This window comes from Dermacentor albipictus, chromosome 8 (genome assembly GCF_038994185.2).
Source record: "Dermacentor albipictus isolate Rhodes 1998 colony chromosome 8, USDA_Dalb.pri_finalv2, whole genome shotgun sequence".
NCBI classification, from domain to species: domain Eukaryota; kingdom Metazoa; phylum Arthropoda; class Arachnida; order Ixodida; family Ixodidae; genus Dermacentor; species Dermacentor albipictus.
This window is the reverse complement of record NC_091828.1, coordinates 112,927,939-112,952,329: the sequence shown is the minus strand read 5'-3', so window position 1 is coordinate 112,952,329 and position 24,391 is coordinate 112,927,939. Positions and strand designations below refer to the sequence as shown.

General features: G+C 46.3%; 2 protein-coding genes across 3 annotated transcripts; one reads left to right on the top strand and one right to left on the bottom strand.

Annotated features, from left to right (window-relative positions):
- Nucleotides 1-1,378: 1,378 nt before the first annotated feature.
- On the bottom strand, nt 1,379-16,631 carry SCCRO3 (defective in cullin neddylation 1 domain containing SCCRO3). Of its 2 annotated transcripts, none has more exons than XM_070524174.1 (3): nt 16,436-16,631; nt 10,381-11,473; nt 1,379-3,403 (listed from the first exon to the last, which is right to left on the bottom strand). In XM_070524174.1, the coding sequence occupies exon 2, from the start codon at nt 11,420-11,422 to the stop codon at nt 10,397-10,399; it is 1,026 nt and encodes a 341-aa protein (XP_070380275.1). In that variant the 5' UTR covers nt 11,423-11,473; nt 16,436-16,631; the 3' UTR covers nt 1,379-3,403; nt 10,381-10,396. The 2 variants fall into 2 exon arrangements, with proteins under 2 accessions (XP_070380275.1, XP_070380274.1); XM_070524173.1 differs by having other exon boundaries at nt 10,381-11,446; nt 16,436-16,628.
- Nucleotides 16,632-16,976: 345 nt separating this feature from the next.
- On the top strand, nt 16,977-24,391 carry LOC139049050 (calcium-binding protein P-like). The gene is made up of 4 exons (XM_070524175.1): nt 16,977-17,153; nt 20,716-20,934; nt 21,182-21,411; nt 23,553-24,391. Exons 2-4 carry the CDS (start codon nt 20,716-20,718, stop codon nt 23,656-23,658), a joined length of 555 nt encoding a protein of 184 aa, XP_070380276.1. The 5' UTR covers nt 16,977-17,153; the 3' UTR covers nt 23,659-24,391.

The window sequence follows — 24,391 nt, the reverse complement described above, 5'->3', positions numbered from 1 at the left end:
ACAGCTTATAATGCGCCGATATTGAGATAACCATCAGATGTCGTGCTGGTCTGGAGGTCGAAATGACAGCTGGCACCAAGAGGGAGAAACCAGCTAACCATCTGGCTGCTACCCTAGCCTCAGCATAAGTCCACCTGTAGCCTGACTAGATCCTTAACCAAGACCTGGGACAGACTGAGCGACGCACGGTATGACAAGGCCCCCTCTTTTCAAACAGATGCCCTGTGTGCAGCCGCCATTTAAAAATAAACGAGCTTCAATTAGTGGACCAATCTAACAATCTGATGCCAATTTCTACTGAGAGAGAACAGCAGTGGAAGCATTAGAAGTAGTGCATGTAGGTTAAATAAGTTAAAATAATTGTTCTGAAGACAAAGCGTCCACACAGTGTAGAGAACGGCCTGATGCAATACCCTATGTGATGAGAATGTTAACGTCAAGTGGAAGCATACATCGTGGTCCACTGTTAAAGCGAGCACACCGATGAGCGGCTCTCGCTTTTCTGTTGGCCTAGCTGCAAGTGTTGGCTGCAGCTATGTAGATGCACTGCACAGACGCGCGATTGTACATTTGCCAGAAAGAAAAAATTTGCAACATGTTCTACCATTTAATAGCGGACTGCATTGTACATTGCCTTCGCCACCATTTCTTGGTTCTCCCCAAAGAAAGAAAATGTGAAAAATGAAGGCAAGACGTTATTCTGTGGATGTTCATTACACAAGCCCAGACTGGTTTTTCACCCCTTAAGCTCATTCTGAGGCGAAGTTAAAAATGACCGATCGCATTTTCTTTTAGTTGCGTCAGTGTTCCTCTGCTTAAAGGAAACAAACAAGTATCACAAGCTTTACTATGAATTCTTGCTCCAGATGCACCTATTCCTGTAATACTGTTTTTGGAGCCTCTATTGGGTCTAGTCACAGAAATATTTGCCCCGCGATCTGGGACTTCCTAGCGAAACCAAATGATTAATATCTTGAATTGTTCCTTCTTTATTCTTTGATTCCTATTTGATACATTTTCTTAGTGTATGTGACAACCCCTAAAATAGTTCACCTCACCTTAATCAGTCTCTGGTAAACACCCGATTCTTGGCCAATGCCCCACCGCGGGCATGTGCCATATCTCTTTACGCTAACATTTATGCCGCTGTGCTTCACAGCGAACAAGCCAAGAGGACTGAACTTGAATGCTTTCGTGATGCAAAAGTGTACCTTTTCATAACACTGAACCATACTCGTGCTCCCTGTTCGACTGCTGAGAGTCGCTTGCAAGAACGCTTTGAGAGCTCTGATCGGTGCTTGTTCGTCCAATTGACAAAAAGCACAAGCATACCTCATCCATCGGTTCAGTGCCAATACTGCCCAATGCAGCTGCATAGTTTCATCAACTGCCAGAATCTTGCTTTATTCGTTGTCACACACAATATACACATCCATCAACAATGGCCGCAGTGCAGCTGCAGGTGATTTGCAAGCCCGCAGCAAATGCACTCGCGGCCAGCTACAAGGAAGACATGGCATATGTACTCCAATACAGATGTCCTTCGCCCTTTGTACAAAAGAAATGAAGAAAGTGTTGTTGTGCAGCGGCAATGCCAAGTGGTTTTAAGGCATAACACTCGTACTACCTACTAAAAAAAATTCTTGCTAAAATTTTCAGAATCTCCTTGCAAGGAAGTGGCTTCCCAGTGGCATGTTTCACAGCTGGTTCTGTGGATGAAATTCAAGGCCTTTAATGAAATTGCAAGATCTTGAAAAACCATTTCAAAGAAAGCAAAAAAAAAAAATTGTCATGTTTGACAGGCTGTAAACAAGGTGTTGCTTTAAACAACAAGCAAACTTTTTTCTTAATATACAAGAATGGAAACCATACACAAAAAAGGCTTAGCCATTCAGCCATTATGATGATTCTGCGAGCAAGACTGGACTGGCTTGGCTTAAGGATTACACCAATCTAGTGGCTAGATGTACAAACATCTGCTAAGCCTAAACATAAAATGAAATTTTAAGATTTTGCAAATGCTTCACGAGACTAAATGGCTTTTCAAGACCCTGAAAAAAAGCCTTATTTATGTTCAAAGGTTTTCAACGAGTGCTATGAACACTACACAAGAGACCATCGCCTTTAAAGAGACATCACCAAATAAAGAAAGCAACAGTTTACAGGCACTATGTGCTGGTATCCAAAGGAAAAATTGTAAACAAAGCTGGATTCACATGATGGACCGAACTGCAATTTGAGCTTGCCGATCGTATATCATGAGATCATCTGTGCGAAGTGATTCGAGACATGGTCAAAAACCAAATGACTATTTTGGGCTAGAAGTGCCAAAATACTAACAGCAAAATGCCTTAGTCTGGCAACAACCACCCTAAGGTTGTTTGTTGAATGGAAACATGTCCAACAAGAAGGCGCAGCTTATGCTGCAAGCTGGATGGCCACTAGTGAAAAGCGTAACATTCCAATGTGTTTATGCCACCTCCCATACTTCAAGAAGAGAAAGCAGGGTTAGTTTCTCCATTCCTCTGTTGTGTGAATGCCAGCCGTGGAGTGATTGCATCTACATGATACCTCACACTACTGATTTGTCTGCAATCATGTCCGCCATCTGAATGCAGCTTAAGAAACGGCAGACAAGGAAAAGGAGACAACAGGAGTGTCACACTCTCAAGCGCCACTGCAGTACTTTATATTAAGCCACAGTATACACTATAAAAATAGAAGACCAGTGTGCTTTTTGTTTCTGTTTTTGTCGACAACATACAAACACTCTATGCCTCCTGTAATGCGAAACACTATTACCAAAGCCAAATCGCTACACCCTCCAGTGAGCACAGGTGCGATGACTAGTTCTCTATGCTCAAGGTACGCACACGCTTGTCACGTAAATTCACATCTAGACATCACGTGGCGATGCAACAGCTGATGCAGAAGGTGCGGCAGAAATGCTTCACCCATTTTGAAATGTGGGTTTCACCGGCAAAACAAATAAGTTGACTCGCATGCTTTATCTGTCCAACTGAACGTGAATAAAGAAAACTATTTCATGCCACAAATCTGTTTGGTCAAGTCAAGCGAAGTTTCCTTCCTTGTGTGCTGCTACATCATCCACAAAGATTGTGCTCTAGCATTTCGAACGCCAGCCCTCTCTGCGAGGCCTACTAACACGGTCTTCTGGGAGCCTTTCTGCGAAGAACCTGCAGTCAAAAATGCATTCTACGAATGTGATCACGTGTAGGGTTCAAAGCTCAAAACATAGCATAGGCTTTTCACGTGCTCCCAGCCATACGACTTCTGTAAAATCCGGCACAGGATGCAGCATGTCAGCTGTCGGGACCGTGTTTCAGGCGGCCATGGAGCTTGCTGCACTCGACCAGCTCGATGATTCCGATTAGTCACAACCCTGCAAGATGTGGTACCATAACTAAATATCAGCAAGACCAGTGACTGGACTCCACACACATTCTCTTTCCCTGGTGGGTTTTGGCAAAATGCGGTGCCTCTATACTCTCCCACAGGAAGTTTCTCATGCAGGTTGTCAGAGAGTAAATGCCCTTCTACGGCGTTGACTGATCCATTTGGATTATTTAAGAGTCACTGTTAGTGTCTTCCCCGCAATAGTGTGCTAGTTCAATACATACACAGTAGCAACTCTTTATTGGGTGAACTTGTGTCCACAAATGCAAGTGACACTCAAAGCACAATGTTGGTGGCGAGCACAGTCGGCGATCGTCGGAATCTGATCAGTGGGTCAAGCACATTGGCTTTTACACATGACTTGTCAAAGGCTCCAGCGTAACGGCTGGTGGCCATGTGCCTTCCGGAGAGTACTACACAATTCGCATTGTGCATACAATCTGGTTTCACAAAGCTCCATGACAACAGACAATGGATAGAACCATCAATAACATTTGAGAAATTTCCGATACATAATGGCGCATCCTGTGCCAAGCGATAACGTTTTAGCATTTGTTAGTTGGTGAGAAGCTGTCAATAAGAAAGTACACATGTCAATATCACAACTGTTACATCTGCTGGATAACATAAAAAGGCTGGCACTACTCGCAAAGCAAATTTTTACTAATGACCATATTTTCCAGAGTATAGGTCGCACCTTTGTGTAAATTGCAACCCCCACTTTTCAAGACATTTGAAGAAAGAACTGGTATATAAGTCTGGCAGCCCTTGAGTCTCACGGGAGTACCAACCACCACGAGTTCGAGCCGCAGGGCTGCGTCAGCCGTCGCCTAGTGTGCCGTTGCGCACACACTCTGACCACAAAGGGGCTACCAAGCGCTATGCACGCAGAACACAGTATTGCCCCGAGTCAGTAGAAATCTCTGGTGACACCCAACACTGCACATACGCACGACCCCAGGATTCAGGGGAACGAAACGGCTCCCACACCAAGGGCGAAAATACAGACAGGGGCAGCTATACCACGTCACTATGTGAGGACAGGTTCCCACGACATGCCACTGGGAAAAGTCCCTGCGGTTTGGAGCTTGCTCTTGCGATAACCAATGGGCTAACTCGGAAAAGCTTGGGCAATCTCAACTTGGGCCTCCGATAAATGCAGCTTGGCGCAGTTCGACCATGCGCAAGCACTAGGCACCGCTCTTCAGCTTAGCGTCCGGAAAGGATCAACACAAAGTATGCGCTAAACGCACAGGCAAAGGCACTGTACGCAAGCTCAACTCTGAGACACAAAGGGGCTGGCAGACAAGAGGAAAGCGTCACCTACCCAGAGCTAGTCACAGAGAGAAGGTCCGCACTTCCATCGCGAGCAGCCGACAGAGGCTATTCCCGCGACGCGAGCATCCCCATTGCGAGTCGAGCACCACCGCCGACAACCGTCGCAAGTGGAAAGGGGGAGAGGCGTAGAGACGACAAAACAGGTGAATGCCCGCACAATGATGCCAGGGCATACCTTGATCCCCACAAGTCGCACCAGTACATAGGACACACCTATTATGCCGACTTGTACTAAGTCAGCATAATCAAATGATGCCCACATGTACACGCTGAATGTGAAATGCTGAATTTAGCCATTTCAGAGCACAAAGTTACTGTCAAAAGTTTTTATTAGCCAGGAGTTCTAGTAGGAAAGATCTTCAACCAACACTCCTCTTAGGCGCAGTAAAGCAATATTTATTGCACTTCGCTTGAAGCCACCGGCGGCCTCGTCTTGCGAAGCCATGTCAAGAACTTCGGCCGTTTCGGGGGGCAGCGTCGCTGGGTAACCATAGTCGGCCTTCGAATAACCTTTACGGAACGTAGGCATGTCAGTGGCATTGCCACTACAGCGCAACGTGCTCAGTACGAACAGGTGACAGAACACAACATGCCTGAACCAGACTCAACACTAACTGGTGGTACTATCCCAAACATAGTTGAATTCTACCATATGGCCAAATTCGCCATCTGGCCAACGCTGAATGCTGCCATTACAAAATTTGACAATTGCTATGTTTACATGAACCCAACAGGCCGTGTCAGAAGTCTGGCTGACCGAGCCCAACATGACTGCATATACAAGCACTCACTTCTGACGAGTCTGGACAACGACAGCACTGCGTCGAGCTGAGACATGAACGTATTCAAACTGGGCTTCTGGTTTCCACTGTCATCTGCAACAGTTGCATTTCATGGGTTTTGTTATTGCAGCGAGGTTGCACTGCACAGGGCTTGTCGTTGCTTTGCCCTCTGTGCTTGCATCCACGCTGCAAAACAAATCTGGCTGAGTAAACCTACCCAATTCAATCAGGCTGACTCAGCCCGACATGCTGACTTGACCCGCTTCTGTTCTTTTATGTAAACACCCTGAATGTCCACAATAGTGCAACTTCTCGACCGGGCAGCTGATAATGATGATAACCAAGTGGTGCTTTTTGCAATGGGTCAATCTTGTGCACCACGGAGTAACACTAAAGAATTATGGCACCCTTTAGTTATCTACTGCATCAGTTTCGTGGATTTAACCTTTCCTTTAAAGGGCAACTAACCAGGTCTGACCATGTTGAGCTGACAAGCGCAGAGTACACAATGCACGATAACGATCGTATCTGCAAAGTATTACATCACTATGTGCTGCAGAAAGATCTGAACTTTAAAACTGAACGCCGTTTTCCCTTCTCCTTGCGGCCGCCGCACTCTAAGCTGAAAGATGACATACACATGCTAGTGTGCCTACATACACATGTTTGCGCTGTGACGTTGCTTGGGGTGACACATGAGATCGAGAATTATTCAAGCCAAAATCTGTTATTTGTGTAATATGGTGTTAGAATAGACAAATTAATGCTTAGAGAAATAATAAAACACACGAACTGAATGTCTGCATGTTTTTGTTTTACTTCGCATTGCAGCAAGAGAGATGTACTTTTGTTTTGTCTACTTGTTCCCATGTCATGCAGTTGTGTGCACAGACACCAAAACAACGCCATTTTCTACTGTTTCCAGTGCAGGATCCTGCTCCGTGACCCACTTGTGTCTGCCTCAGTATTCATTAGCACAGACTTATAGCACTAGTCAGGTGTCCTCGTTCACAGCACGCAAAATCGTGTGCTGCGCGAAACGAGAATCGCAACAGCTTGCACGTGACGCCGTCAGCGGAAGTGCGAAAGCAAGGAGAAAAAGGAAATGAAAGCAGGGCCCGTGACGTATGCATCACGCGATCCTCGAGGTCTGGCATGGCAGAATGCAGGGAAGGAATTTCGCTTGCGGAGGCTAGACGGTGCAAGTGGAGAGAGGCTCTATGTTCGCGGTGAAGCTCGTCTCCTGAAATCATGGGTTTGCGACCCTGAAATATTTCTATCTTGGCTATTAATGAGCTGATTTGAATAATTTTTGCGGCAGAACGCTGTCTAGAGGTCACATAAGAAATTCCAGCGTATAACCAAAATTTGCTATGGGCCCCTCACTTCACCTTGGTGAGGGGCCCTTTAATAGAAACGAAACTGTAACAGCCAACTATAGTGTGATCTTTAATCACGGAGGCCTTCATATAAAGGAGGCCATGCTGATGGCCTTCCCTGCTGCTAGCCTATTGCTGTTGCCGCGCTGCCTACATGGTGAAACAGCTTCAGCGACAAATCCTACCCTGTTAATACAAGATTCAATTTCTTTCCCAATGCTGCTGCACAAGCATTATCGTACTCGCGAAAAAATATATACATAAAAATAACACAAAGATATACATATTGGTCATGCCAGCATGCATGGTTTTATGCCCATATAAGTAGCACCGTTGTATAAGATGCACCGACGGGAAAAAAATTTTACAAGTGCTGCTTATACACTGGGAAATGCAGTGTCTTCCCAATTATTCACTTTAGAATGTGTCCTACTTGCAGACTCAAAGCTGAGCAGCAATCAATATTCATCACTATAGCAGGAATCTCACACTGAGCACCAGTTTTGTCCTCAAAAGCTGTGGCAGAATGCTCATAGTACTTGTCTAACAACGGACTGCTTTAGTGTTGCACGATACATCACACGTTACTCTGATCGTTGGGCCCACAGTGCACGGGCTTTATCTCTGTAGTTTTACCACAGTATACAATCTGACAGACCACTATGGCGTACCATTATCATGTACCATGCTTGAGCATGAATTAATTCTGCAGTAAAGAATGAGGCTTATAGAGCATTCTACATTATTAACGTATCATCAGCACTATACAGTCGACGACCAATGATTCGGACTGCACGGGGACCGTAAACAAGTCTGAACTATTGAATGTCTGAAAAAAAAAAACGAATGTATCCCAAAAAAGATCACTTTATTTTACGTTTTAAGGCCCCTGTGCAAGGAACTAGTGGGTCGATGCATTGCTGCATGCACTTCCGCTTACGTGCAACCAAGTCTGCCTGTATTTCTGCCAGTTTTGAGTTTCGCTGTAAGCCGTTGCAAGGACTCCGCATCCGCATGTGGAAGGCTCCAGAGCACACGGCACATCATCATCCGAGCAGGCGGCGGCAGTTCAGCCTCATCAGCTGCGCAGTTGGGTTCATTTGGCGTGCGAGGGCACCGTTGGTGCCATTTGACGTGGCCTATCTATACCTTCACGAGAAAGACCTCTTGGAGCCAGCAGAGCGCTGTCTGGAATGCAAACTAAACAAACAAGCACCACATGGCAGAACACTATCCGCAAGGCAAGCTGAACAAACAGAATGGCGATAGCAGGCCATGCGTGGGGGTGCCGGAAAAGGATTTGATGATCTCAATGTTGATGCAACCTCACAATTCAGGCAAAGCCTCCAAGATTGGCAGTTGCAGTTAAATCTCAGAGGCATAGAGCGGCGACCAAGGTAAGGTCTCAGAGATTACCATCTAATTTGCAATCTCTGAGCACATACTTGATGTCTCGTCGGGGTCGCCAGAGAAGATAATGGCAGCAGAGTTGGCGTATGCTACAGCCATGAACGGAGTGCGGATAATCGAATGTAGAGCTGGCGGCTGTCCAAAATATTGGTCCTCTTCACATATTAGGTCTATGGGGCCATTGGCCGTGCCGTGAAGCTGTCCGAATTATCAAGCATGTCCGATTTATTGGTCGACGACTGCATGTTGCGGCACCACCTATGAGATGTAAACTGGCACATTTCCTAACTTCAATGCTGTCCCTCTAGGCTTAGCAGCGTTAAAAAAAAAAAGCTACTGACATCAATAATAATTAAAGCACGTTGCTAACACTTTGTATTCAGCATTAGATGAGACTAAGCTGATTTTGAGACAAATTTTTCCATTTATTTCTTGCTGTCACGGTGCAGAGTAAGTAGCAATGGCAAATTCAGATCCAAGCAGGCATTCTAGATGACACCATGTTGTTATGCAATCACAGTAAATAGCCGTAGATGTCGCGCAGTTCAGCAATGTGAAATACACATGCGCATTGCACCTAAAACATCATTTATCATGCAAGGCTAGAATGTTATAACAACATCTGGGCAAATAAACCATCTCTCGTTTAGAAACCGCCTGCTATGCACACAGACTTCCCAGAGAGGCTGACCCCTTCCGAGAAGCTCGGGCATCTGCATCCAGTCAAAAAGCATGAACGTGTCACCTCTGCAATACCAAATGTTTTAAGCTTGCCATAAGGGGCAGTTTGCTTTCAAACTCAAAGGATGTACAGTGAGAAGACATGTAGGTATAAACACATCCTTTTGAGCTAGACACCTGTTTCAGTTTCTCGTTAAGAAGCCAAGTAATCTTACCAAGTGGCAGCAAATAAATGCGATATTGGATGCTCAAATGTCATGTTCAAATGCTTTTAAATGCATGTGTCAGTTTTTTCTTGAGACATTGATGAACATTCAGGCAGCACGACAAAGGGTGAAAACAGCGCTGCACATAGAAAGATACTAGCATAACCTGAGTGGAAATAACAGAACAAAATCAACACACCTTGGAAACAAAACACTGGCAATAAAATTACTGAAGAATTCTGGAGTTTTCAGACACACCTCCCAGAGGTATGTTGAAGGCACGTGTGGTTCACTGCACCACGTGCACCAGTTCATGATGTGCTGCACCCTTGAGTCTCGGGAACAAAATGTCTTGCTGCATTGTGAATATTGACTGCAGCACAGTGCAGGTGACGGTGCAGCCGTGGTGCAGAGAACCGTTGCAAGTGCTGCAGCTGCCAAAGTGCAGGGCAACATGCAGGCGATGCTTCTTGCAGGGAGGGACAATTGCTAACAAAGCATGAACTGCCAGAAGGTTGCAGAAGTGCTCCCTAATTTTTTTGATATTTCAACACAAGTAGTGCAGTCTCCAGCACTTTGATCTTCAATGCAGGCACTACAAAACTGTTTAATACACTGAAAGAACAAGAAGCTTGCGCTAACCCGGAAAAGTGGCCATGCATGCCAAGCCACGGAGTGACTCTGCTTAGTGTACAATGTGGCGTGTACCTCAGTGCTCAACTTAAAAATGCATGCAATGGGCCACACTGGCACCTGTGTATGCAGTGCCCAGGCACCACTGGCTTTTGAGGCACCAGTGCTGTAAACCATGTGTAGAATGAACATAGCCTAAATATGTTTGCTGCATAGGCAAACATTGCCTGGGCAAGTGTTGTGTGCATGACATGACACACAACAAATGCACCACCTTGCTCATAGGTAACACAAAGGTTCTCTGAACTACACTGCAATCAAGCACTGCGGTGCCTGCTCTCGCTTTTGCTTTAGGGAATCAACAGAAACAGTCCTGTGAACCATGAGCTGGTGCACGAGGTACCGTGAACCACACATGAATTGAACAAACCAACACCGTGATTGCCTGCAGGGAACTATTTGTAATGCTGCATTAACACAATCAATGGCCATTCCAAACAACTCGCAGCGCCTGAATGTAGGGGCAACACTCACCTTTGGCGATGCACCGTCACTCGGCTTTCACATCACTTCCGCCTTTGTTCACCTGGTGAAGCACATTCTGGTTCGTCTGGTCGTTCTCGTACTCAACAAAGTCATCGAAGAGGCTGGGCCATGCCTCTGAGTCGTCGTACGTGCTGAGGTCGCGGCCCGCAGTCTCCGCAAAGTGCAAAAACATGTTCCATGTGTCACTAGTGATGCCACGCACCTCAGGGTGGGTCTCAAGGAAAGCCAACCAGCGCTCGAGCACTAACGGCGGCTCCTGAGAGAACACAAGGCGCCAGAGCTGGGCTGCCATGTCCGTCGGCAGTGTGCGCTGCCCCAACTCAAGCCCAAAACGGAATGTGAAACGGTAGAGGTCGCGGAACCGGGTTGGTTCGCGGGCCTCAGCCAAGAGTTCCGGGAACCGTGCCTGGATGGCCGAGATCGAGTCGGCGCGGAGGGCACGGCAGCCCCCGAGGAACTCGTCTCTAGTGAACCGGCACATCTGTTGGGCACCAAACTTCCATGCAAGAAGAAGAACACGGAACTCTTCGGGCCTCACGCCCAAGTCGTCACAGAGGCGCACAATGCCCTCGGCAAGCACAGCGTCCTCCTCAGAGTCCCTATACTTCTCAAAGAGTGCACTGGCACGGGCCTCAGAATGCCGTGGCTCGAATGTGCCACGGCGTGCCGCATCTCGCTGGAGGCGCGGATAGAACATAAACCGTTCACCGATACTGGTCCGTGGAGCCGCTGCTGGAGCGGTCGAAGTGGCCACGTTGGACTCTGACGTGGCTGCAGCCGAGTTGGCAATAAGACCGGCGAAGCCGGTCGGTGTGGTCACTGGTGTGCTGGAAACCGTGGAGCCTAGGCCGCCACAACCACCGGTGGGTGTCGTGGAGGTGCCCGCCGCGTAGGCGGGCCCCGTGGCAGCGGCCTGGCTGTTGGTGACACCCGTGGTTCCGCCCTTGGAGCACGCTGGGTCGAGAAACTTTAGCGGGTTGTCGGCGGTCGACGCATCCTGGCCAAGGCAGCAGCACAGCGCGTTCCCCATGGGCTCGGCTCACATACCATGGTGCTGCATCAGAAGGATTCCAAATAGTTCCTAATAAACCAAGCAAGAAAAGAAGAACTTAGAAATGCAAACACAAAGGCAATTGCCAAGACGTTTGCAGCTAGGGAGAGGCCATTGCAAAGGTTTGCCTGACCGCATGTAAAACAAGTGATACAGGTAGTAAAACAAGTGATACAGATAGTACATGAAATGACATATAGCCAAACATGTGCATGCTGTACACAGTATGCAATACCATGCAATGCAACAGGGTAATGTACAGCAGAACACAGAATAAGTGCAATCACTAAAGAGTGTCATGTCTAGTCGCTACGCATCTAGTCGCTAAAAGTAGTAGGAGCCAAGTACAAAAGCTAAGGCTATATTGACGTAACCTAAACTCGAGACGAGAACAAAAGTGCTATGCGTATCCGTTAGCCCTAAATTGATGGGTTTGATTCCATGAGTTCTGGCCTAGGCCAATGTCCCGGAGGAAGACAGTGTTTCTTTCGAATGTGCAGAGCAACATGAACATTCTCTCAAGGCCATGTACATCATGCAGTTTAAAGGACCTGCCACGTCAATTCAAAGGAAATCCAAGAAAAGTTCCAGAGGACAAAATACACATAAATGCAAACTGTGGCTTCAGTCATGTTAAGTGCATGATAACCCTGAAAACGCACCGGAGAAAATCTGAGATTGCTGGCAGGTGCTCTCATTGGAATACTGAAGCACTACCCAAATTATGAGAAAAAATAAAAAAATTTGGAAGTATGAACACAGTTTGATTATTCACTTTCCCACACAAGCTTCTTCATGCATGGCAGTATGTTAAGGCTAAATAAAGCAACAGACACATGATAAGGCTACAACGTACCACTTAGCCGTGTGAACAAGTATGTCTAACACTTTTTAGACAGGTTATAATAATCATAGCAGACAGCATTCCAGCATGCCGCACGATGCATCAGATGCTGCTCCATAGGACATTTCTCCTAAGGACAGGGTGTCAGAATGGAACGAAAACAAATTAAAAAAAATATATGTATATTGTCGAACAGGGCAACAACGTAACGAAAACATTATAATTTTGTTTTGGAATGAAACCGAACTGTACTTTATCGGTTTTCGGTTCAAGCGGAAAGTCAGCAATTCAAAGCAACCGACGTCAGGCAATGTCAGCAACAGCATGTGCATATCTCAGGCAGGAATAGCGCGAGCGATAGCCGGTCGAGCGCTCCAATAATGTAAGCCTGCCGCTCTGTGCAATAGCAGATCGGCATTGTAGCAAAAACCCAGGGCTTGTGTGATGAACAGCTTATCGTTTTGTTTTCTAAGAATAATAATAAATACTATGCTACTATTGTTACTTTGCTTATAAAATTTTTGTGTGCGAACCAAAACCACTATGAACCATTACGGATTATTTTTTTTCACTCCTGAGCAAAACCGGAACAGAACTTTCCTTGATGGAACGAAACTTAAACCAGAATGAAAAATATTTCATTCCGACACCCTCCTTAAGGATATCGGACAGGTGTAGTTGAGAGAAATGTTAAAGGTAACACAAAATTCGCTTTTAGGCGACGATTACTCAAGATGTGTACATCTGAGAGATGTTCATAGGCAACAGTGAGGTTTTCTATTGGGCACTCAGTCTTATTGCACAAGCTTTTATGCAAGGCTTGTGTGTTTGCCGCTACAGCTTCATAAAATAAATTTGAGTGTTCTATTTCACATTGGTCGAAGGTGTACATCCCTGTCCAGTCTCACCTCACTGTGTCATCACATTTATTACTTACACATTGCAAACCAACAAGGCTCTGTTTGCTAGTGCTCGATCTGTCCACCACAGATGTTCCCCAAAGAAATATTAAACAGGTGTGGAGGGAACCACAGTCCCCGACGAAGCAGACGCCCTTATGAATGCGAGGAGCTCTGCAATTCATGACCTGATGGTGCCCTGGATTCAAGAACGATTGAACACAGGGATGGTCGAAGCAGCTTGCACTGGACGCATGACAAAGACAATGAAGTGAAGTATAGGTAAACGAAGGGTTAGGGAAGGGACAAATTTTAAATGGTGTACAAGACCAGCCTTGTCAAGGTTTTGCATCTTATTTTGCAGTTCTTGCTGATAACAGGCCCCAGTGTTACTAGAAATGTTACAATGACCTCTAATAAAAACTATGATGCCAATAAGACTGGGGACACTACCCTCGGGCAAGTCATGATCAAATCAAAATCTAAGTATGATACTTAACTTCCCAAAAGATCATACAAGCTATGAGAGACACTATAGTGAAATGTTCTGTATTAATTTGTATCACATGAGGTTCTTTAACGTGCACCTAAAGCTAAGTACATGGGCATTTTCGCATTCTGCCACCTCTAGGGTTGATGCCCCCTCAAACTACCGTGGAAACCATTGTGAACACTATCGGAATGTGGCCATGGCAGCTGGGAATCGAACACACAATAGAGCACGGAGCAAAGAGGAGAAATTTCAAAAAGTTACGCACTATATGTTACCTACGAGAAAGCTCCGACACCTGGCACATGGCAAATTTTCCTATTCTAAAAAATTTTGGCACAACCCGCCTCACAATGAAGGTTGACATTAATGCGACTAGCACTGCAGCAATGTAGCGGCACACCTTATTACCAACACTATAACACATCACGTATGAAGAGCGTACTGCGGCTAGGCTCCTCTCTCTCTCGCTTCCGTTTCGACGCGGCTCGCGATCTAACAGCGCCACCGCGAATGTACAAAGTTTGGGTGAAAGAGGCCCACTGAAGGCTAGGACATGGCCAATGTCATGTATTCAGTGGCCCATGCTGGTCCAACAGTTGGTTTCAAACACGGTTTTCTCAGCATAGCAGATGCCCAATGCTCCCAGTTGGCGGGAAAACGGTTACAGACACAGAAACATATCGGAAAGCGCTTAAAGTATCCTAAGAATGCCGATTGCATTTCTAACTTGAACCTTGAGGAACTAACCGGATCCACAAGAAGGGTATGCCGAGCACAGTGAGCAGCGTTGGAATCCAGTTGAGTTCTAAAGGCTTTGGAAGTATGTGCTCGCATCAGGCAAAAACTACCTGGACTTATATGAAAAAGACCAGCATTTACAAAGGCTCTTTCAAGACATTGAGAAACTTCCTGTAGCAGTTGTCAGCCTTTCCCCCTTTTTCTTCCTCTTGTATCCGTTTTGTTGTCAAACATACTTATATTTATGACAGCCCCTTCAGGGGCAATTATTTGTCAAAATTATTGCTTTAACCCATTTCTTTAATTTCAGCATTATTAAGAACACAGCAGCAGAAAAGAATAAGAAATGTGGAATTCTTTAGCAAGTTTCATTGCACCCGGCCATGCGGAAATCGTGCATGGGCTCTAACAAATATTTCATGCTTAGGAACAAAATCAACTATCTCATAGTGTACATGAAAAACAAGCCATGTCACGAAATTCCTCGGACATAAACCTTTATGGTCAAGAACAATGAAATCAAGACAACCTGGTACACTATAACCACCAAATGTCTATATTCCAGCCCTTTTGCAAGATGCACTGCGCGTGACAAGTCTAATAGTAAATGTCCTAATTAGCATGTCTGAAAGGTTTATTAAGGATCTTTATAATCATCAGAACTTGCGGGCTGGTGAGGTGCAATGCGCACAACTGTAGATGCACCCATAAATGCATCCGTTACTTGTAAAACGCCTTGCTGTGAGGAGCTATAGCAAATATCAATTAGCTGGTGTATTGTTTGAGAAGCCTTACATGCTATGTTGCATTAAAAAAAATGGCTTTAACCTGGTTGGGAAATGTTGACCAAAACCTTGGCAATTTGATCATGGCGAGGGTGTCCACCACATAGTGTTCCGAGACGTGTTCAAGCCAAATAAACCCCTGTAGCGCTCGGAAGACCGATAACGTTAGCTTCGCGTCTGTCCTACTGGAGAATTTTTTAAAATGATAAACGGTTGCCAAGACGCTAATAAACTTCAAACGCTACATACATACATGCAAGCGGACGTAGGTAAAACTCTTCGAGATCAGTGTTTTATTTCAAAGGATTTTCATGTGCGTCAAGCAAACGAAACAAAAAAAAAACGCGTACTTTAGCATACGCGACTTCTAGTTTGTTAAATCCAGCGACGAGATAATAGTAAGCGGACGAAAGGGGGAAAGAAAAAAGAACGACCGAAAAAGCAACCGCGCGAGAACAAAGATGCTTCGCTGTACCGGGTAACAGTGGGAGCACGGAAGTCGTTAAAACGAGCATGTCAAAACAAACGCCCCGTAATAAATCTTTTCGGAACAAAACAAAACAAAAAAAAACGTAGCACACGGCGATACCGCCAAGTCTGTCGCGACTTCCGAAGTTTCCTCGAAAAACGTAGTAGATTGCAACCTAACAATATAACACGCGTACTACGGTGGTGGGTTTTCCACACCGTGCTCTTTTCTTTCGCAGAACGCGAACAACTGACGGAACAGCCGGACACAGCACAATGGTCACGGGTTAAAGTAGTGAGTCATACACTCCGACGCTGCAACTGTTGTGTGGAACACCGAAAACAAAATATCCACGGAGAGGCAATCGAAAGCTCGGCGCTAACAATGTTTCCGATGAGGGAGTCGTCTCCCTCGGCAGTGTTGTTTTCGAGAGCAACGTGCGTGTTTTACGACGCCGCAGAATGGCTTCGTCCGGCTCTCGGAGCGCCAGTGCTTTCTGGAGCTTCGAGGCAGCCGCTGGCCCCACTGCGCGCGCAGTGTAGCGTCCAGCTGGGTCAAAGAACGGGGGAACTACAGAGCAACTCAAGCAAATCGACCATTCTTTTGTCCGTCTCGCGGTCAACAACACAGCCGCCGCGCTGCCTACGGCGGCAAGCCTCACGCAGGAGAAGGCGGGGGAGGCCCCGAACGGCGGCGACGGGCGGGCGTGCGTTTAGTGGAGAAGCGTACGCGACAATTGAGATCGCAGTGATGCAAGGGCTTACATTTCACATAACGAAGTCTGTCCGACGTCGTTTTGGGGTGGCTTTCAGAAACTTGGCCACGGACAGCATAGACACGGGCACACACGCACAGGAACCGTGACAGGAACGAGCTGAGAAAACTCTGGTTGAGCAGACAAATAGCAGCCACCTGACAGTTGATTGTGTCCCCACGAGCGGTGTGGTAACGAGCGCCGTCTTGCCTACGTTTTGCAACTACTGGAATTGTTTGCTTTCAGCTTTAAATATAATGCATCCAGTATGACAATGTGTCTTGGCGGACGTTCAGGCGATTATAGTATTACAATTGTGGCATATCTAGCTGTCTAACTAGCAGCAAGTCATCTCGCACATCCCATAGCGCTCAAAGGCGAGATGATTAAAATCTAGCCGTACCGCCCAATTTATTCGTTAAAATTTAACACTAGGATATTTAAGTGTACTTATGAAGCATTGGGAGGCGCTACATAGAATAAAGATAGGCTATTTGTTTTTTTCCATCAGGTGGTTAGGCGTTCGCGTGTGCTTCCGTTTCCATAGCAACTTGCGTTATGACGTCACCGAAGGGGCGGCCACCATCATCATGGCTGGTTGCGTTATGCAGGCGACGCAGTGATCTTCAGCCTCTTGGTTCTCTATGCTCTGGCATTGAGTCGAAGGTGTAGTTTCACCAAGATCGTTGAATTCGGGCTCAAACCTGGAGCCGACAAACCCCGAAAAAGTAAGCGTTCCGGTTTGCTTTTTTCTTAGCTATAAGCGTCGTACCACCATCCGTTGCATACCGTTGCTACCGCGCCGTTTTTTTCCGCGTATCCTATATCTGCTGACGATCAATCCCCATGTAGCTGTAGCGGTCAGCAACGCCTGCTGACTACTACGCCGCGATTAGTGCCCCGTGACCTCTTTAAAAAGCTCGCGCTTTCGTCACAGAGCGCTGGGTAACAGCCGATAACGCTGGACATGGAGCCGTGAGCGAATTTTCATTCCGGATGTGCATTCTTAAAAATTCCAAAACGTAAACATCGTATCAGGGTCGCTTGCTGTGAGCGTTCTTTCTAATCGATACATTCTGCTGTGCATCCCGTATGTCACGTCAAATTTATCTGCTGAGCGCGGAGCGAAACTGTCAGCTGACTCAGGGGCGCATTGTTGTTCTGCAGTATCGCAGTTAACGACAGTGGCCATTGCTAGAGGCTGTCTAGATTCCTTTCGTGTTTTTATACGCATATCCCTGTATAGAATTTAGTACCTTCAGCACGCTCGTGCATAATCGCTTGCAGTTTTGAGCGCTATCACTCCAGACTTGTGTTCAAAGGGGTAAAATAAAGTAGGCTCGGAAAGCAGCGTACATAGAACGGAGGCTACTTATCAAAGGAGGCTTCTTATCTTGGGGAAATAAAAGCCTCCTGTCAAGTTTCTCAAGCGAACCGACCACGCCAAGCAAGTTTCTTTTCTCCGGGGGCTTGCGAGCCTCTGGATTTGCGTTTGATAAATAGCGGGCTATGCCCGAGTGTCAATGCAGAGGATTGTCCGTTTTCTGACTTCGCCGCCATAAGGTGTAAGGCACGTGATTTTGGAAATCGGTTAAACGCGGCCGTTTAAACTAGCCGCTCTGCTACGAAGCCTTGGGATTAAGCGCAACTGTCATTCCTCGATGTTTCTCGCGGTCGCAATCCATTCGCTTACACGCACGGACTCGGCCTTCACACAGGACTCTACGTATCTCGTTTACTTGAACCGCCTGGCATCGTCTTTAGGCATGCCGTAGGGACTTCTAAGTTCCGCGTTGGTGAAAACTGACCCATGACTGACCGCTGGCGATTTTTGTTTGGGGACAACATACACTCTTACAAAAGTCTGCACCTTTTGGGGGCTTATCTTGTCGCACAACGATAATCGTCATCTGTCTTGTCCGCGTTTCCTTTCTTTAACGCTACGAGCCCGGTACTTCCCAGCCACGAACGGCATACGCCTTATCAGTGTGACACAGCATTCTCGACAGGAATGTAGCGAGCGCCGAGTTTTCAAGAAGAGCCTGTTTCACATGAAAAGGAAACGCAAGCAAGGCAGATGACGATTATCGTTGTGGGACAAATATACACCTCGAAAGGTGCAACCGTTTTAAGAGTGTACAGTACATCCCCGGGGGTGTAAATTTATAAAAGCGCACTCTTAAGCAAAATTACACCCTTTGGGTACAAGATGCGCCCCAAAAGGTGTAAATTTTTCTCAGTGCATGTTGACCCCAAACACTTTTCACTCTATACTTTTAGACGAAGGTACACCTTTTGGGGTGTATATCTCACATAACGATATTCGTCATCTGCCTGCTTGCATTTCCTTTCTTGAAAACGCCGCGCCCGCTACTATCCAGTCGGGAATGCCATGTCATGCTGATAACGCGCATGCCGTTCGTTACTGGGAAGTACCGTGCTCGCCGCGTTAAAGAAAGGAAATGCGGACAAGACAGATGGCGTTTATTGTTGTGTAGCAAGATACGACCCAAAGGGTGCAATTTTGTTTTAGAGTGTATAAACAGTTGCACCCTTTGGGGTGTATATTTGCCACACAATAATCGTCATCTGTCTTGCCCGAATTTCCTTTCTTTAACGCTGCAAGACCGGTACTTCCAAGTCACCAACGGCATGTGCGTTATCAGCATGACATCATTCTTGAGACGAAAGTAACGAGCGAAGCATTTTCAAGAAAGGAAATGGGGGGCAAGACAGATGACCATTATTGTTGTGTGGCAAATATACACCCCAAAGGGCATAAACGTTTCTTAGAATGTTAAACAAATGTGCACCCTTTGGGTCGTGCTTGTCACACAACAATAATCATTTGTCTTGCTTGCGTTTGCTTTCTTGAAAACGCTATGCTGGCTACTTTCCTGTCGAGAATGCTCTGTCATGCTGATGATGTACATGCAGGTTCATGACTTGGAAGTACTGGGCGGCGTTAAACAAAGGAAATGCGGACGAGACAGATGATGGTTCTTTGTTGTGTGGGAAGATATGACCCAAATGGTGTAATTTTGTTTAAGAGTGCAGGACGTCGCCTGTCAGACTTGCGTTCTCTTTCTTGAAAACTCCACGCTTGCTACTTTCATGTCAAGAATGGTGTCATGTGATAATGCACATTCATGACCTGAAAGTACCGTGACCTGAAAGTTGCGGGCACACAGCGTTAATAAATGGAAAGGCATGCCAAATAGATTAATAGATTAGATTAATAGATTAATTAAGGGCAAGAGGGAGCCACATTAAAACTCCCTTCAAGGTTTAAGTTTGACTGCAATAATAATCAATTGTGCGCCATTTCGTTTAATGCTCTGTTTGCTGCTTTCCTGTCAGGAGGAACACTATCACATGTCAAGATATAAATGGCATTCTTGACAGGCAAGTATCACACGATTGGCGTTAAAGGGTATGTGCGCAACATTGATGATTGTTGCAAACCAAGGCAGTCCCAGCGAAATGCAATCTCTGATTTCTCGCACAGCGACAGACCAAAAGCACATCTTCATTACAACTGTTTCACCCAGACCCTTTGAACGCCAGGTTTTATTCCCAGTGCTCCTCAACCCCTGCCAGGTTTTTCTCGCACATTTACTTAGCGGACATTTCTGACAACATAGGAGCCGTTTCTCCCTCGTTGGTTTCTTCTGGTTCAAAATTCATCAACCATTTATAAATCTTTGTCTGTCAAAAAGTGGGCGGACCTGCTGCTCTCGTTTGCCGTGGCTACCCTGAAAAGACAGAGCAATGACACATTTCTCCACCTGCAGTCAGAAATTTAACTTTATCAGTTTAGATGACTTCTCCATAGATGGAAAAACAGGTACGCGATGTTCTTTCTTGCACAAATAGCTTATGGCGAGGCACGGAGTGCACTGAAAACGCAGAATGAGTGTACTCAGGAGTGGCAGGTGTTGTGTGGGAATCTGTTTCCGAGTTATCTTGGGAGTAGCAGTGAAAGTGCTGAAAGTTTTACAGTTTTTAAGCGTGTGTAACCAGCCGCAGAAATTTACAACACACAAGTTTCGTGGTGAATGTGAATTTCTGCTGGGTGCTCCCAATTTAATTGATCATTTGTGAGTCTCAAAAGCTACTACCCTCAAAATACTATTTGAATTCAAAGCCATGTCCTCAGGCTTCACAGGAATGTAGCATTTTCGCAAATACCATGATCCGCAGACCTTTCTGTACCGCTGTACTTTGTTCAGTGCCCTGTTAAAAAAATTCTATTCGCATATAGTGATCTTGTGTTCAACTATCTTGCAGATGTCCGCACCCCAAGTCCCTTACCCCCACCAGGCCCCATACCCTCCCCCTCAGCCATCATTTCCCCAGATGCCCTATGACCCCCCGCCACCTTACAATCCGCATGCTGGAAATGACGGATACCCGCAGCCAGGATGGATATCATCGGCCTCGGCACCGCAGCAGCCTCCACCTCAACCACAGCAGCCGCAGGCTACAGTCTTTAACCCAGCCGCTCAGGTAAAGCATTACTTACCCGACCTCCCAGCAGGTAGCAATGCAGACATAGACAGAAATTGCAAAAGACAGCCTCAGTCTACAAAACTAGGCTTCATTGATGCAGCTTACTTGGAGCTTTGACATCCTTGCACCTCGAAAACACTGAATGAAACTGAGTATTAAGGCCATGAAATGTCAGGCATACTGCGACTCTTGTGGTGGTTCTCACTGCACACATGACATTTACTGTCTGACCTTCACACTGCAGGGTTACGTCAAGCAGGGGTCAACCTATGTGCCCACCGGTCAGCCCGGCATGGTGCCACCAGCAGGGTACTACCCGTCGGGTGGTCAGCCAGGGCTCCCTGGTGGCGGCTACTACAACAGTAGCACACAGCAACCCATGCCTGGAGGCTACTACCCCGGACAACCTGCTCCACCTCCAGGTGGCACTCAGGGATACTATGGTGCAACGGGTTACCCTGGGGCCAACACAGTGTAAGTGACAACTCTCCCATTGGGATTGGGGTACGTTCTGGATAGACCACTTTTACCATGGCAAGATAGTGCCATGGTAAAACACCACTTTGACTTAACTTTGACCATCTGGGGGTTCTCTTAAACTGCCCCCAGATTTCAGTTATGAAGCTTTATCTTGCACACACACCTTCTGCAAGGGAACTGCAGTTCAGCAAGCAACTAACTTCCGCTTAATAATTTCCAGTCAACCAGTAAGGCAGCTAATGAGTTTTTCTTGGCAAAGCAAATTACCATGTCGACAGTCCAGCTATATTTACATCCTTTCATAAGGAATACAGTGGTGTAGTGCAGTCGACTTCCGTTAATTCGGCCCTGACAAGACCGATGCAACTGATTGAATTATCTGGCTGGTCGAATTAAACAAGATGCAGAAAAAACTCCAATATGATGATGATGCAATATGAGCTGATGCATTTGGCAGCATTTGCCCGTGTCTAACACGCTCCATTATCAAGCGCGCGCACATTCCTGTGTGTCCAAAGTAGAAATGATACTAAAGCTCCTAAACAGAGCAGAAAGGTAACGTGCACCTGATTTTTTAGCAAGAAAAATTGGCAGGGTTTTAACACGTGTTGTATAATAGCAGCCCGTTTTTCAAGATCAGCTTCGCCGCGGTACATTCGTGTTGTGCGGTAAAGCATATGAACGTCGCGAAGAGTTTTGATTTTGTCCATTGCACTGCACAGGTGCTTTGCCAAACAGCTTTCTTGAAAAAAAGAAAGGTGTGCGTTAGAATCGCATAAATACCGTAATTGTACATTGTGAGCTACAGTTATCGCTCAAGAATTTTCCTAAGGCAGGCCGAAGATAGGTGCTTTCAACAGAAGATGCGTGTTCAACACGTTCGCTGTCCCCTAAGCGCCATCGAGACACACCGCCCGTATGAGTCGGGCACATGATGACTGGTCAAGTTCAAGTTATTCGGCAAAGGCCAATTTTGGGATCAAAATAATGAGTTTGGTCCCATAGAAATGCATGGGCTCCGGCTGGGACCTTCGGTCATGACTGAACTAGCTAGAGACAAAATGAACCGAATTGCACCTTCAATGAACTGTGGGGGTTCTCACCCGTGCTCTTGGGACAAAGGAACGACAACACAGTAGTGCAAACAATCATAAGGGCATTAATTGCACCTTTCATAGATCGATGCCTGCTAGCCAAGTTGCTATCCACAAAACATGCCTATGGGCACGTGACAAATCGCGGAAGTCCGACTCACCGCGACCGAATAGCGACCGAATATGTTCGCCCCATGCTGTAGCCCAACGCCTGGTCGGTCGCAGGTACGGTCACGCAAACAGTGGCGCGTTCGAAGGAGCCATTGCGAGATGGTCTGGCAGAAGCATGGATCGTCCGCGCCACTTGCCGAACCCGAACCAAACACCTTCTCCTTTCCACGCCCAAGGAGCCCCGCCGGTAGGCGGCGTTAGCAGCGCAACACTCGCGCCATCTCTCGTACTGCGCTTCAACCAGACAGACTGCCGCGGGCATCACGCAGGCCACGCGGCGAAGCCGGATTGCAGGAGACGGGAGCTATGCGGGAAAACAACATATCAGGGGACGCGTGAGAGTCGCGCATCCCCACAGAACATAGCGCTCTGTGTGTACTTGATCATGTGCTGTTCCTGGGCTTCATTAATGTCAATTGTGATGGTGTGCCAGATATAATCACTTATTTTCAATTTCAGCTAAATTCATTCATTACATATAGTACTAGTACATTTAGGTCTGAGGTACAGAAGGAGGTCTCGAAAGTCGGACTGTAAGGTTGAGACCTCCTGTTAATACTTACAAGCAGAAAAAATAAATTCTCCAGTTGTGTATCGTGTGACATGCATCTTTTTTTACAAAGTGAACTCTTTGCAAACTTCCTATTTCACTTGTTTACAGATGAGAAAAATGTTCGGTGTCCGATACACTAGGATCATTTCTCCTGTGCATTCGATTAGGGAGCTTCATTATTCTGACATGCCTAGATATTTTATTGTTTTTTAAACCTCCCTCATAACGCATCGGTAGCATTCTGTTGCAAGTGGCAGCTGTCTGAGCGGCGTGTACTTTATAAGCTGCATCAACGCAACTCTGCCTCCTTTGCACAGTGTTGTCCGCGAGCAGACCCAGGAGACGAGTCGCATGGACGACCTGGCGAAGTGCTGCCTCGGCACGTGCTGCCTGACGTGGTTCTGCTGTTGGCTGACGGACTAATCGGCAACCGAGCCCCCGACCGACTCGACTCTCGGTCAACCAAGTCCACTGCAGCAAACGTGCCATCCATGCATGCCATCACCACCATTTTTTAATGGCTGCTGTCTCTAAATGCGCCCACATCCACCGCCCAGTTTTTTTTTTTTATCCCCAGAGTCAACTGCTATAAATTCCTCTCCATCACAGCAGGTATTAGCCATAAGCTCCTGCTGTGCTTACCGAAGAGCTACTTGGTTGTATTATACTATCCATGAGCGGTTTTCCATGTTCTACTCTAGGTAGGCACTAATAACTTGTACAAGTACACAACAGAGCTTGTTTATATATTTTGTTACAATATCTCTACGTATACACTTTTAGACTTTCCCCCAGACAGTTGGGATTTACTTAGAGATCTTGGGTCCCATGCATTGCCGGGTGGCGAAGAAGTGTTCGTTTAACTCTTCGATAGTCATTGAATTCAGTATTAATGTCTCTAAAAAGAAAGAAAAAAGGCAGTCCTCTGTAAACACATTCTGTATCGTCAGCATGCTGGCACGAGTGAATTTGTATGCCGGGTTCATTTGCAACCTGCAAAGGATTGCTGCTAGCCATTTCGTTTTGCAGAAACAAGTGCCCATTAGCCTGGAAAAATGGTGATAGGGGTTCATTTCTGTTATGTCGTGCTTTGTGTATAGAAGTATTCCTATTTGCAAAGGCTAATATATATGTATAAAAATCTTGCTTTTTGAGA